This window comes from Tachyglossus aculeatus, chromosome 11 (genome assembly GCF_015852505.1).
Source record: "Tachyglossus aculeatus isolate mTacAcu1 chromosome 11, mTacAcu1.pri, whole genome shotgun sequence".
In the NCBI taxonomy this organism is placed as follows: Eukaryota; Metazoa; Chordata; class Mammalia; order Monotremata; family Tachyglossidae; genus Tachyglossus; species Tachyglossus aculeatus.
This window is the reverse complement of record NC_052076.1, coordinates 30013356-30025508: the sequence shown is the minus strand read 5'-3', so window position 1 is coordinate 30025508 and position 12153 is coordinate 30013356. Positions and strand designations below refer to the sequence as shown.

Genomic DNA, 12153 nt, shown 5'->3' with positions numbered 1-12153 from the left:
CGCGTAACTGCTCGACGGCCCCTCGTGGTGCCCTAGGCCATGCGGGAGGAAGGAATGGTGGCCCCAGGAAAAATAATAATAATAATGGCAGTCCCCTTCTAATCAATCAATAATAATAATAATGATGGTATTTATTAAGCACTTACTCTGTGCAAAGCACTGTTCTAAGCGCTGGGGTAGAAACAATGTAATCAAGTTGACCCACGTGGGGCTCACAGACCCAATCCCCATTTTCCAGATGAATCAATCGTATTTATTGAGTGCTTACTGTGTGCAGAGCACTGTACTGAGCGCTTGGGAAGTACAAGTTAGACTGTGAGACTTCTAGACTGTGAGCCCACTGTTGGGTAGGGACCGTCCCTATATGTTGCCAACTTGTGCTTAGTACAGTGCTCTGCACACAGTAATTGCTCAATAAATAAGATTGATTGATTGATTTTATTTTATTAGTATATTTGGTTTTGTTCTCTGTCTCCCCCTTTTAGACTGTGAGCCCACTGTTGGGTAGGGACTGTCTCTATATTTTGCCAATTTGTACTTCCCAAGCGCTTAGTACAGTGCTCTGCACATAGTAAGCGCTCAATAAATACGATTGATGATGATGATGATGATTGATTGATTGAGAGTTTAACCGTCGCACTCAACGGACGAGCGCGCATGCGCGAGCGCCGGGCCTCGCCTCTAGCCCGTGCCCTGAAACTGGCTCGCGCCGGATCGATTGGCGTTTAACCGTCGCGCGCAACGAACGAGCGCGCATGCGCGAGCGCCGGGCCAGGCCTCTAGCCCGTGCCCCCCGCGGGCCACGTGATGCGAAATGAGCGGGAAAGAGGCGGGCGTCTCGCGCCCCGGCGCCATTCCTGTCAGGGTTTGCGTCGGCGTCGCGTAACTGCTCAACGGCCCCTCTTGGTGCCCTAGGCCATGCGGGAGGAAGGAATGGTGGCCCCAGGAAAAATAATAATAATAATGATGGCAGTCCCCTTCTAATCAATCAATAATAATAATAATAATGGCATTTACTAAGCGCTTACTCTGTGCAAAGCACTGTTGTAAGCGCTGGGATAGAAACAAGGTAATCAAGTTGGCCCACGTGGGGCTCACAGACCCAATCCCCATTTTCCAGATGAATCAATCAATCGTATTTATTGAGTGCTTACTGTGTGCAGAGCACTGTACTAAGTGCTTGGGAAGTACAAGTTAGACTGTGAGACTTCTAGACTGTGAGCCCACTGCTGGGTAGGGACTGTCCCTATATGTGGCCAACTTGTGCTTAGTACAGTGCTCTGCACACGGTAAGCGCTCAATAAATACGATTGATTGATTTTATTTTGTTTGTATGTTTGGTTTTGTTCTCTGTCTCCCCCTTTAGACTGTGAGCCCACTGCTGGGTAGGGACTGTCTCTATATGTTGCCAATTTGTACTTCCCAACCAATTAGTACAGTGCTCTGCACATAGTAAGCGCTCAATAAATACGATTGATGATGATGATGATTGATTGAGAGGAGTTTAACCGTCGCACTCAATGGACGAGCGCGCATGCGCGAGCGCCGGGCCTCGCCTCTAGCCCGTGCCCTCAAACTGGCTCGCGCCGGATCGATTGGCGTTTAACCGTCGCGCGCAACGAACGAGCGCGCATGCGCGAGCGCCGGGCCAGGCCTCTAGCCCGTGCCCCCCGCGGGCCACGTGATGCGAAATGAGCGGGAAAGAGGCAGGCGTCTCGCGCCCCGGCGCCATTCCTGTCAGGGTTTGCGTCGGCGTCGCGTAACTGCTCGACGGCCCCTCATGGTGCCCTAGGCCATGCGGGAGGAAGGAATGGTGGCCCCAGGAAAAATAATAATAATAATGATGGCAGTCCCCTTCTAATCAATCAATAATAATAATAATAATGGCATTTATTAAGCGCTTACTCTGTGCAAAGCACTGTTCTAAGCGCTGGGGTAGAAACAAGGTAATCAAGTTGGCCCACCTGGGGCTCACAGACCCAATCCCCATTTTCCAGATGAATCAATCAATCGTATTTATTGAGTGCTTACTGTGTGCAGAGCACTGTACTAAGCGCTTGGGAAGTACAAGTTAGACTGTGAGACTTCTAGACTGTGAGCCCACTGTTGGGTAGGGACCATCCCTATATGTGGCCAACTTGTGCTTAGTACAGTGTTCTGCACACAGTAAGCACTCAATAAATACGATTGATTGACTGATTGATTTATTAAGCGCTTACTGTTGTCCACTAGCGGACTTGACATGACTGACTCCATTTTGTGTATGCTGAAAGTAACCCTCCATTTGGGCAGGCCGAGAAAACAAGCCTGCAACAGATCATCATCATCAATCATATTTATTGAGCGCTTACTATGTGCAGAGCACTGTACTAAGTGCTTGGGAAGTACAAATTGGCAACATATAGAGACAGTCCCTACCCAACAGTGGGCTCACAGTCTAAAAGGGGGAGACAGAGAACAAAACCAAACATACTAACAAAATAAAATAAATAGGATAGATATGTACAAGTAAAATAAATAAATAAATAAATAAATAGAGTAATAAATATGTACAAACATATACATATATACAGGTGCTGTGGGGAAGGGAAGGAGGTAAGATGGGGGGATGGAGAGGGGGACGAGGGGGAGAGGAAGGAAGGGGCTCAGTCTGGGAAGGCCTCCTGGAGGAGGTGAGCTCTCAGTAGGGCCTTGAAGGGAGGAAGAGAGCTAGCTTGGCGGATGTTGGGAGGGAGGGCATTCCAGGCCCGGGGGATGACGTGGGCTGGGGGTAACAGATGCCTTCAAGGCCATCAAGGAACACCCATCCAAAGAGAATTTACCTCCCTATTAACGAGAATTTACCCTCCTGTTAATGAGAATTTACCTCCCTATTAATGAGAATTTATAGACCTATCTATGCAAGGCCATAGGGCAAATAACAACATCTTGCACAAGGCCATAGGAACGGAGAACAAAGAGAATTCGTAACACCCTGCCGGTCCCAATTGAATTCCAGAAATTTCCAAATGCCCCACCCCCATGTTGCTGTAACTCAATAAAAGGCACAGTGATATTGGGATCGGGGCTGCTTGTCACTCGTACCTCTCACCTCTCCCGGGAGGTGAACGGGCAGGTAGCCACTTTCCTTCTTTAGTGCTCTATCTGCTCATGTCTCCGAGTCATTTTTCCTATCTGCATCACCACCCTGGGTACAAGAACCCGGCGGCCCATTTACACCGAGTTAACCTATTTTGCACCCTACTTGTCGATAACAGTAACTATGTGCAAAGCACTGTTCTAAGCACTGGGGAGGTAACAAGGTGATCAGGTTGTCCCAAGGTCGGGGGGGGGGGGGGTGTCACAGTCTTAATCCCCATTTTACAGATGAGGGAACTGAGGCCCAGAGAAGTTAAGTGACTTGCCCAAAGTCACACAGCTGACAATTGGCAGAGCTGGGATTTGAACCTGAACACCTGTTTTGTTTTGTTTTGTTTAGTTTTGTTTTGTCTCCCCCTTCTAGACCGTGAGCCCGCTCTTGGGTAAGAACCGTTTCTATATGTTGCCGACTTGGACTTCCCAAGCGCTTAGTACAGTGTTCTGCACCCAGTAAGCGCTCAATAAATACGATTGAATGAATGAATGAACCCACGACCTCTGACTCCAAAGCCCATGCTCTTTCCACTGAGCCATGCTGCTTCTCTGCTTTATATAATAATAATAATAATAATAATAATAATAATAATGGGATTTGTTAAGCGCTTACTTTTGAGGTAACTGAGGCACAGAGAAGTTAAGTGGCTTGCCCAAGGTCGCACAGCAGACAAGGGTCGGAGTCGGGATTAGAACCCATGTCCTCTAACTCCCAAGCCTGTGCTCTTTCCACTAAGCCACTCTGCTTCTCTAAGCAAAGAAAAAAAAGAGACTTGGCTCCAAAGGGATGAGGCAGTAAACTGTATTTGTAGTATGCAAAGCACTGTATCGTGGGCTTGGGCGTTCATTCATTCATTCTGTCCTATTTATTGAGCGCTTATTGTGTGCAGAACACTGTACTAACCGCTTGAGGGAGTACAATAGAACAATAAACAGACGCATTCCCTCCGCACAATGAGTTTAGAGTCTAGAGGGAGAGGACAACAGAGATAAAAGACACACTCTCCTCCCTCAAGGAGTTTTATTCTACCCCTGGAGACACCAAATAATTTACAGGTAGAAAAAGGGAAGGGAAAATGCAGACCCAGAGCAGGATTATTCATCTATCTCCTTTGTTCTCTGAAGCCTGGATCTCCAGGGCAAAATAGAGAGGAGCAAGCACTGCTTTATTAGAAGACATCTCCTCCAAGAGGCCTTCCATAACCAAGCCCTCTTCCTTTTCTTCAACTTCCTTCTGCATCGCCCTGACTTGCTCCCTTGATTCATCTCCCCTCCCAGCCCCACAGCACTTTTGTCCATATCTGTAATGTATTTATATTAACGTCTGACGCCCTCTCTAGACCCTAAGTTTATTATGAACAGGGAATGTGTCTGTTTATTGTTATATTGTACCCTCCCAAGCACTTTGTACAGTGTACAGTGCACACAGTAATCACTCAATAAAGACGAATGACTGAGTGACTGAATGACTGGTGAAGGGACAGTGAGACTGTGAGCCCACTCTTTTAGACTGTGAGCCCACTGTTGGGTAGGGACTGTCCCTATATGTTGCCAATTTGTACTTCCCAAGCGCTTGATACAGTGCTCTGCACATAGTAAGCGCTCAATAAATAAATACGATTGATGACAGGAAGCCTCTCTGAGGGTTTGAAATTCAATCAGCCACCTCAGGGAGCAGTGAAGCAAGATGCTAAGCTGCTACAACTCTACAACAAGACAAAGGGATGAAGGAGCTGACATGTCCCTGGGGCCTGCTACCCAAAACCATTAATGCCAGGCCTAAACAACTCCGCTTAGGCAACCCTTTAATGAGGCAGGAAGCCAAAGTTACTACCATCCAATCACCTGTACTGTTGAGGACTTGGAACCTTGGATGAAACACCTAAATGAATCAAGATTTGTGACGTGGGGTTAGACTGATGATGGCATAAATATATGCCTAGAAAAGATCAACCAACATTAAAACCTTGCTATTAGCATCACCACCGCCAACAGGATTGGCTGAACCAGGCCCCAAGGGAATTTGCTACATGAAAAAGAGGGGATCCTCCACTTGAGTTTACCATCCAGTGAAAGGAACCAGTCAATTCATGAGAATTCAGACTGAAGAACAATTAGATACGGGTGCGTGAGCATAAATAAAATTGACAGCTCCATACTGCTGCATGGATCATTTTTCTAAATAACCGCTCAGTCCAGGTCTCCCCGCTCAAAAACCTTCAATGGTAGCCAATAAATCTCCACATCAAATAGTCTCCTTACCATCAGCTTTAAGGCTCTAGATCAGCTTTCCTTATCCTACCTTTGCTGATCTCCAACTACAACTTTCCACCTCCAACCCCAAACTACTCACCATACCTTGATCTCATCTTTCTTGCCATTTGACCCCTTGCCCACATCCTTCCACAAGTAGCGTGGCTGAGAGAAGCAGTGTGGCTTAATGGGAAGAGTACGGGGCTGGGAATCAGAGGACGTGAGTTCCAATATCGGTTCCACCGCTTATCTGCTCTTTGACCTTGGGCAAGCCACTTAACTTATCTTTGCCTCAGTTATCTCATCTGTAAAATGGGGATTAAGACTGTGAGCCCCACGTGAGACAACCTGATTACCTTGTATCTACCCCTGTGCTTAGATCAGTGTTTGGCACATAGTAAGTGCTTAACAAATACCATTATTATTATTATTATATTAATCAGCCCACCACACTCTTTGAGTACTCACACTGCACTTGTGAACTTACATTTAGTACTCAATTACTTCCCCTGGCTGTAATTTATTTTAGTGTCTATCTCTCCTGATAGAGTATAAGCTCCTCAAGGGCAGGTATCATGCCTACTAATTCTATTGTACTCTACCAATGCTTAGTATGGTGTTCTGCACACTCCCTTTGCTATTCCCCACTCTCCCCACCCCACAGCACTTATATATATACATATGTCTATAATTCTATTTATTCATATCAATGCCTGTTTACTTGTATTGGTGTCTGTCTCCTCCCCCCCGCCCCTGCCCCCTCAGACTCTCAGCCTGTTGTGGGCAGGGATTGTCTCTCTTTATTGCTGTATTGTACTTTCCAAGTGCTTAGTACAGTGCTCTGCACACAGTAAGTGCTCAATTAATACGATTGAATGAATTAATTAATTAATGCACAGAGTAAGCACTCAATAAATACTATTAATTGATTAGCTGCAGTCCTCAAAGACAGAGAGTGTCCTCTGTGGACTCAAGGCAGGGCCCTTGGCAGTGGGAATCATGTCTACCAATTCTATTGTACTTTCCCAAGTGCTTAGTACAGTGCTTTGAGAAGCAGCGTGGCTCAGTGGGAAAGAGCACGGGCTTTGGAGTCAGAGGTCATGGGTTCAAATCCCGCTCTGCCACTTGTCAGCTGTGTGACTTTGGGCAAGTCACTTAACTTCTCTGTGCCTCAGTTCCCTGATCTGTAAAATGGGGATGAAGACTGTGAGCCCCACGTGGGACAACCTCATCACCTTGTATCCCCCCAGTGCTTAGAACAGTGCTTTGCACATAGTAAGCACTTAATAAATGCCATCATTATTATTATTATTATTTGCACATGGTAGGCACTCAGCAAATACTATGATTGACTGGGGAGTTTGGGGACAATCTTTTGAATCTCAGACTGTGAGCCCCATGTGAGACAGGGACTGTGTCCAAGCTGATAAACTTGGATTTCATCTACCACAGCTCTTGGAATTTGACACATAGTGAGAGCTTAACCAATCCCAATAAAGATTTTATTTTTTTGTGCTTTACTCCCTGTTAGTGTACACTTCTCTTTGGAAATAAGTGGTGCCTCTTTGGTGCCAGCTGCCTGGAACTATGTTGTGCCCAGAACATTTCAAATCTTTGTGGTTGACCCTGGCTGAGTACACCTGCTCAAACCCTAACCCTAACCCTAGCCCTAACCTGTCATTTCAGAAAAGACTTGAAGGTAAGCAGCATGATCTCCTCCTCCAGGAGGCCTCCTCCTCCAGGAGGCCTTCCCAGACTGAGCCCCTTCCTTCCTCTCCCCCTCGTCCCCCTCTCCATCCCCCCATCTTACCTCCTTCCCTTCCCCACAGCACCTGTATATATGTATATATGTTTGTACATATTTATTACTCTATTTATTTATTCTACTTGTACATATCTATTCTATTTATTTTATTTTGTTAGTATGTTTGGTTTTGTTCTCTGTCTCCCCCTTTTAGACTGTGAGCCCACTGTTGGGTAGGGACCGTCTCTATATGTTGCCAATTTGTACTTCCCAAGCGCTTAGTACAGTGCTCTGCACATAGTAAGCGCTCAATAAATATGATTGATGATGATGATGATGATGATCTAGTGGAAAGAGTGTGGGCCTGGGAGACAGAGGACTTGAATTCCTATCTCAGCCCTGGTGCTTGCCTGCAGTGTGACTTTGGTCAAGTCACTTTACTTCACTGCGCTGCCACTTCCTCATCTGTAAAATGGGGATTCAAAACATGTTCTCCCTCCTACTTCAACTGTGAGCCCCACATGACAGGGACTGTGTCCAATCCGTTCACCTTGTCTCCAACCTAACGCTTGTTGGACTTAAGTACTACAATTATTATTATTAAGATGGGGAGAGCAGTGGTCTGTGGAATGTGAAGGGGGGAGAGTCTTAGTAAGAAAGGGTGAGGCCTTTGAGAAGCAGCATGCCATCCCCCCCATCTTACCTCCTTCCCTTCCCCACAGCACCTGTATATATGTTTGTACATATTTATTACTCTATTTATTTATTTATTTTACTTGTACATATCTATTCTATTTATTTTATTTTGTTAGTATGTTTGGTTTTGTTCTCTGTCTCCCCCTTTTAGACTGTGAGCCCACTGTTGGGTAGGGACTGTCTCTATATGTTGCCAACTTGTACTTCCCAAGCTCTTAGTACAGTGCTCTGCACACAGTAAGCGCTCAATAAATACGATTGATTGATTGATTGATAGTGAAAAGAGCACACTGAGGATCTGGGTTTTAATTCCTGCTCTTCCATGCACCTCCTGTGGGATCTTGGGCAAGTCACTTAACTTCTCTGTGCCTCAGTTCCTTCAGCTGAAAAATGAGGATTCAAAACTTCTTCTCCCTCCTACTCAAACTGTGAGCTCCACACAGGTCATGGACTCTGCCTAAGCAAATTTGCTTGTACAGTACTTAGCACAGTGCCTGAGCTCCACACGGGTCATGGACTCTGCCTAACCAGATTTTCTTGTACAGTACTTAGTACAGTGCCTGGTACATAGTAAGCAACTAACAAATGCCATTAAAAAAAAATATTTGGGAGGGGGGAAGGTTGTGCATATATCTCCCAACCAGTCCAGTAAATAGTCATTTTGCATAACCCCATCCAGCCTGATCTGCCCTGCGTTCAGAAATGGGGGCCCCGCTTCTCTACGGCACTTGAGAGATGGGGTACCCGGAGTGATCTTGCATTTGGATTTGCTCCCTTTTTTCAACCCACCCTTAGCCACACAGCATTTAAGTGATCCCCATGTGGGACAGGGACCCGATTTCCAGTGGAAAGAGCACGGGCTTTGGAGTCAGAGGTCATGGGTTCAAATCCCGGCTCCGCCACTTGTCAGCTGTGTGACGTTGGGCAAGTCACTTCACTTCCCTGTGCCTCAGTTACCCCATCTGTAAAATGGGGATTAAGACTGTGAGCCCCCCGTGGGACAACCTGATCACCTTGTAACCTCCCCAGCACTTAGAACATTGCTTTGCACATAGTAAGCGCTTAATAAATGCCATTATTATTATTATTATTTGCTTGTATCCACCCCAGCGCTTAGTACAGTGCCTAGCACACAGAAAGCACTTAACAAATACCGTAATTATTATTAGGTCTGTACCCATAATTTATTTATTGTTACAAATGTCTGCCTCCCCCTCTAGACTGTAAGCTCATCATGGTCAGGGAATGTGTCTACCAACTCTGTTCTATCATACTCTCCCAACCACTTAGTACAGTGCTGTGTACACAATAAATGCTCAATAAGTATGATTGATTGATCAATTGATTGATTGAACAGTCATACCAACGTCTGTCTCCCCCTCTAGACTGTAAACTTGTTGAGAGCAGGGAAAATGTCTACCAACTGTGTTCTATATTACTCTTCCAAACACTTAGTATAGTGTTGTGCCCACAATAAGCACGATTGATCGATTGATTGATTATTCATATTAATGTCTATCTCCCCCTCTAGACTGTAAGCTCATTGTGGGCAGGGAATGTGTCTACCAACTCTGTTCTATCGTACTCTCCCAACTGCTTACTACAGTGCTCTGCACACAATAAGCACTCAACAAGACCACTGATTGATCGATCGATTGATAGTTCATATTAATGTCTGCCTCCCCCTTTAGACTGTAAGCTCGTTATGGGCAGGGAACGTGTCTGCTAATTCTGATGCACTGTAATCTCCCAAGCGTTTAGTACAGTGCTGTGCACACAATAAGCACAATTAATATTGATTGATTATTCATATTAATGTCTGTCTCCCCCTCTAGACTGTAAGCTCATTATGGACAGGGAACGGGTCTGCTAATGCTGTTGAAGTGTACTCTCCCAAGCGTTTAGTACAGTACGCTGCACAGAATAAATGCTCAATAAATTCCACTGGTGATGGTTGATTGAGTGGAGCAGGGCGAGACCGCTGCCATCCTCTCCCAGCCGCGCGCGGAAATGCATCCTCCCGGTCTCTCCCTGGGAACCATCAATCAATGATGATGATGATGATGATGATGATGATGATGATAATGATGGCATTTGTTAAGCACTTACTATGTGCAGAGCACTGTTCTAAGCGATGAGGGGATACAAGGTGATCAGGTTGCCCCACGTGGGGCTCACAGTCTTCATCCCCATTTTACAGATGAGCTAACTGAGGCACAGAGAAGTGAAGTGACTTTCCCAAGGTCACACAGCTGACAATTGGCAGAGCCGGGATTTGAACCCACGATCTCTGACTGCCGAGCCCGTGCTGTTTCCACTGAGCCACGCCGCTTCCCTTGGCATTTGTTAAGCGCTTACTATGTCCTGAGTGCTGTTCTAAGCGCTCGTATTACACTGAGCGCTTACAGTGTGCATAATAGTAATGATAATAATTATATGGCATTTGTTAAGTGCTTAATGTGTACCAGGCACTGTTCTAAATGCTTGGGAGAGAACGGTAGAGTTGGTAGAAACATTCCCCTCCCATGAAGCGCAGCTCAGAGTCCAGGAAAAGTAAAATTGGGACTCCTTATCCTGGTGGAGCTTGTGGTCTAGTGTGGTTTATTTCACTATGCCTTAGTTACCTAATTTGTAAAATGGGGAATAAGACTACGAGCCCCAGCTGGGACAGGGACTGTGTCCAACCTGATTTAGACTTTTAGACTGTGAGCCCACTGTTGGGTAGGGACTGTCTCTATATGTTGCCAATTTGTACTTCCCAAGCGCTTAGTACAGTGCTCTGCACATAGTAAGCGCTCAATAAATACGATTGATGATGATGATGATTTGCTTGCTCAGTGAGCAAGCGCTGAGGTGGTTACAAGCTTTGAACAGTGCCCAGCGTTTAGAACAGTGCTCCAGTGCTTAGAAAGGCTTGGCACACAGTAAGTGCTTAACAAACAATAATACTAATAATAATGATGGCATTTATTAAGCGCTTACTATGTGCAAAGCACTGTTCTAAGGGCTGGGGAGATTATAAGGTGATCAGGTTGTCCCGTGGGGGGCTCACAGTCTTAATCCCCATTTTCCAGATGAGGTAACTGAGGCACAGAGAAGTGAAGTGACTTGCCCGAAGTCACACAGCTGACAATTGGCGGAGCTGGGATTCGAACCCATGACCTCTGACTCCAAAGCCCGGGCTCTTTTCCACTGAGCCACGCTGCTTCTCTATGCCATAATAAATGCCATAATAATTACAAGCAAATCGCGTTGGTCACAGTCCCTTGTCCCACGTGGGGCTCACAGTCTCAATCCCCATTTTTACAGATGTGGGAACTGAGGCCCAGAGAAGTGAAGTGACTTGCCCAAAGTCACACATTAGACAAGTGATGGATCTGGGATTAAAATCTACTGACTCCCGGGCCTATGTTGTATCCATTACACGAGTCCTGGGGAGAGTACACTAGAACAATAATCAGATACATTCCCTGCCCACAATGAGCTTACAGTCTAGAAGGGGGGGGGCAGACATTAATATAAATAAATTACAGATCTGGACATATTTATTTATATTTTATTTATATTAATGTCTGTGATTTACTTATCCATTTATTTATTTATTATATTTTATTTATATTAATGTCTGTGATTTACTTATCCATTTATTTATTTATTATATTTTATTTATATTAATGTCTGTGATTTACTTATTCATCCACTTATTCAATTGTATTTATTGAGCGCTTACTGTGTGCAAAGTACTGTACTAGGAACTTGAGGGAGTACAGTATAACAACAAACAGACACACTCCTGCCTTCAATGAGCTCACAGTCTAGAGCGGGAGATAGATAGCAATATAAATAAATAAATAGATAATAATAAATCACAGCTATGTACAGAAGTGCTGTGGGGATGGGGGGATGAATGAAGGAGCAAGTGAGAGCGGTGCAGAAGGGAGTGGGAGAAGAGACGAGGGCTTAGTCAGGGAAGGCTTCTTGGAGAAGGTGTGCCTTCGATAAGGTTTTGAAGTTGGGGAGAGCAATTATCTGTCTGCTATGAGGTGGGAGAGTCTTCCAGGCCAGAGGTAGGATGTGGACAAGAAGTAGAGGAGATGGAGGTACAGTGAGAAGGTTAGCATTAGAGGAATGAAGTGTGTGGGCTGGGTTGTAGTAGGAGAGGAAAAAGGTGAGGTAGAAGAGGACAAGGTGATGAAGTGCTTTAAAACCAATAGTGAGGAGTTTTTGTTGGCTGTATTGATGGATGGGCAACCACTGGAGTTTCTTGAAGAGTCGGAAAACATGGTCTGAACTTTATCAAGGAAAATGATTCAGGCACTAGAATGGAG

General features: G+C 45.4%; 1 protein-coding gene across 1 annotated transcript in view; it reads left to right on the top strand.

Moving 5' to 3' along the window:
* The first annotated feature begins 1691 nt into the window (after positions 1 to 1691).
* The window catches only part of IL18 (interleukin 18), a 37348-nt gene continuing 26886 nt past the window's right edge, over positions 1692 to 12153 (top strand). The window contains exon 1 of the mRNA XM_038754290.1: positions 1692 to 1736. Within this exon, the coding sequence (XP_038610218.1) occupies positions 1692 to 1736 (45 nt within the window). The remainder of the gene's footprint in view (positions 1737 to 12153) is intronic.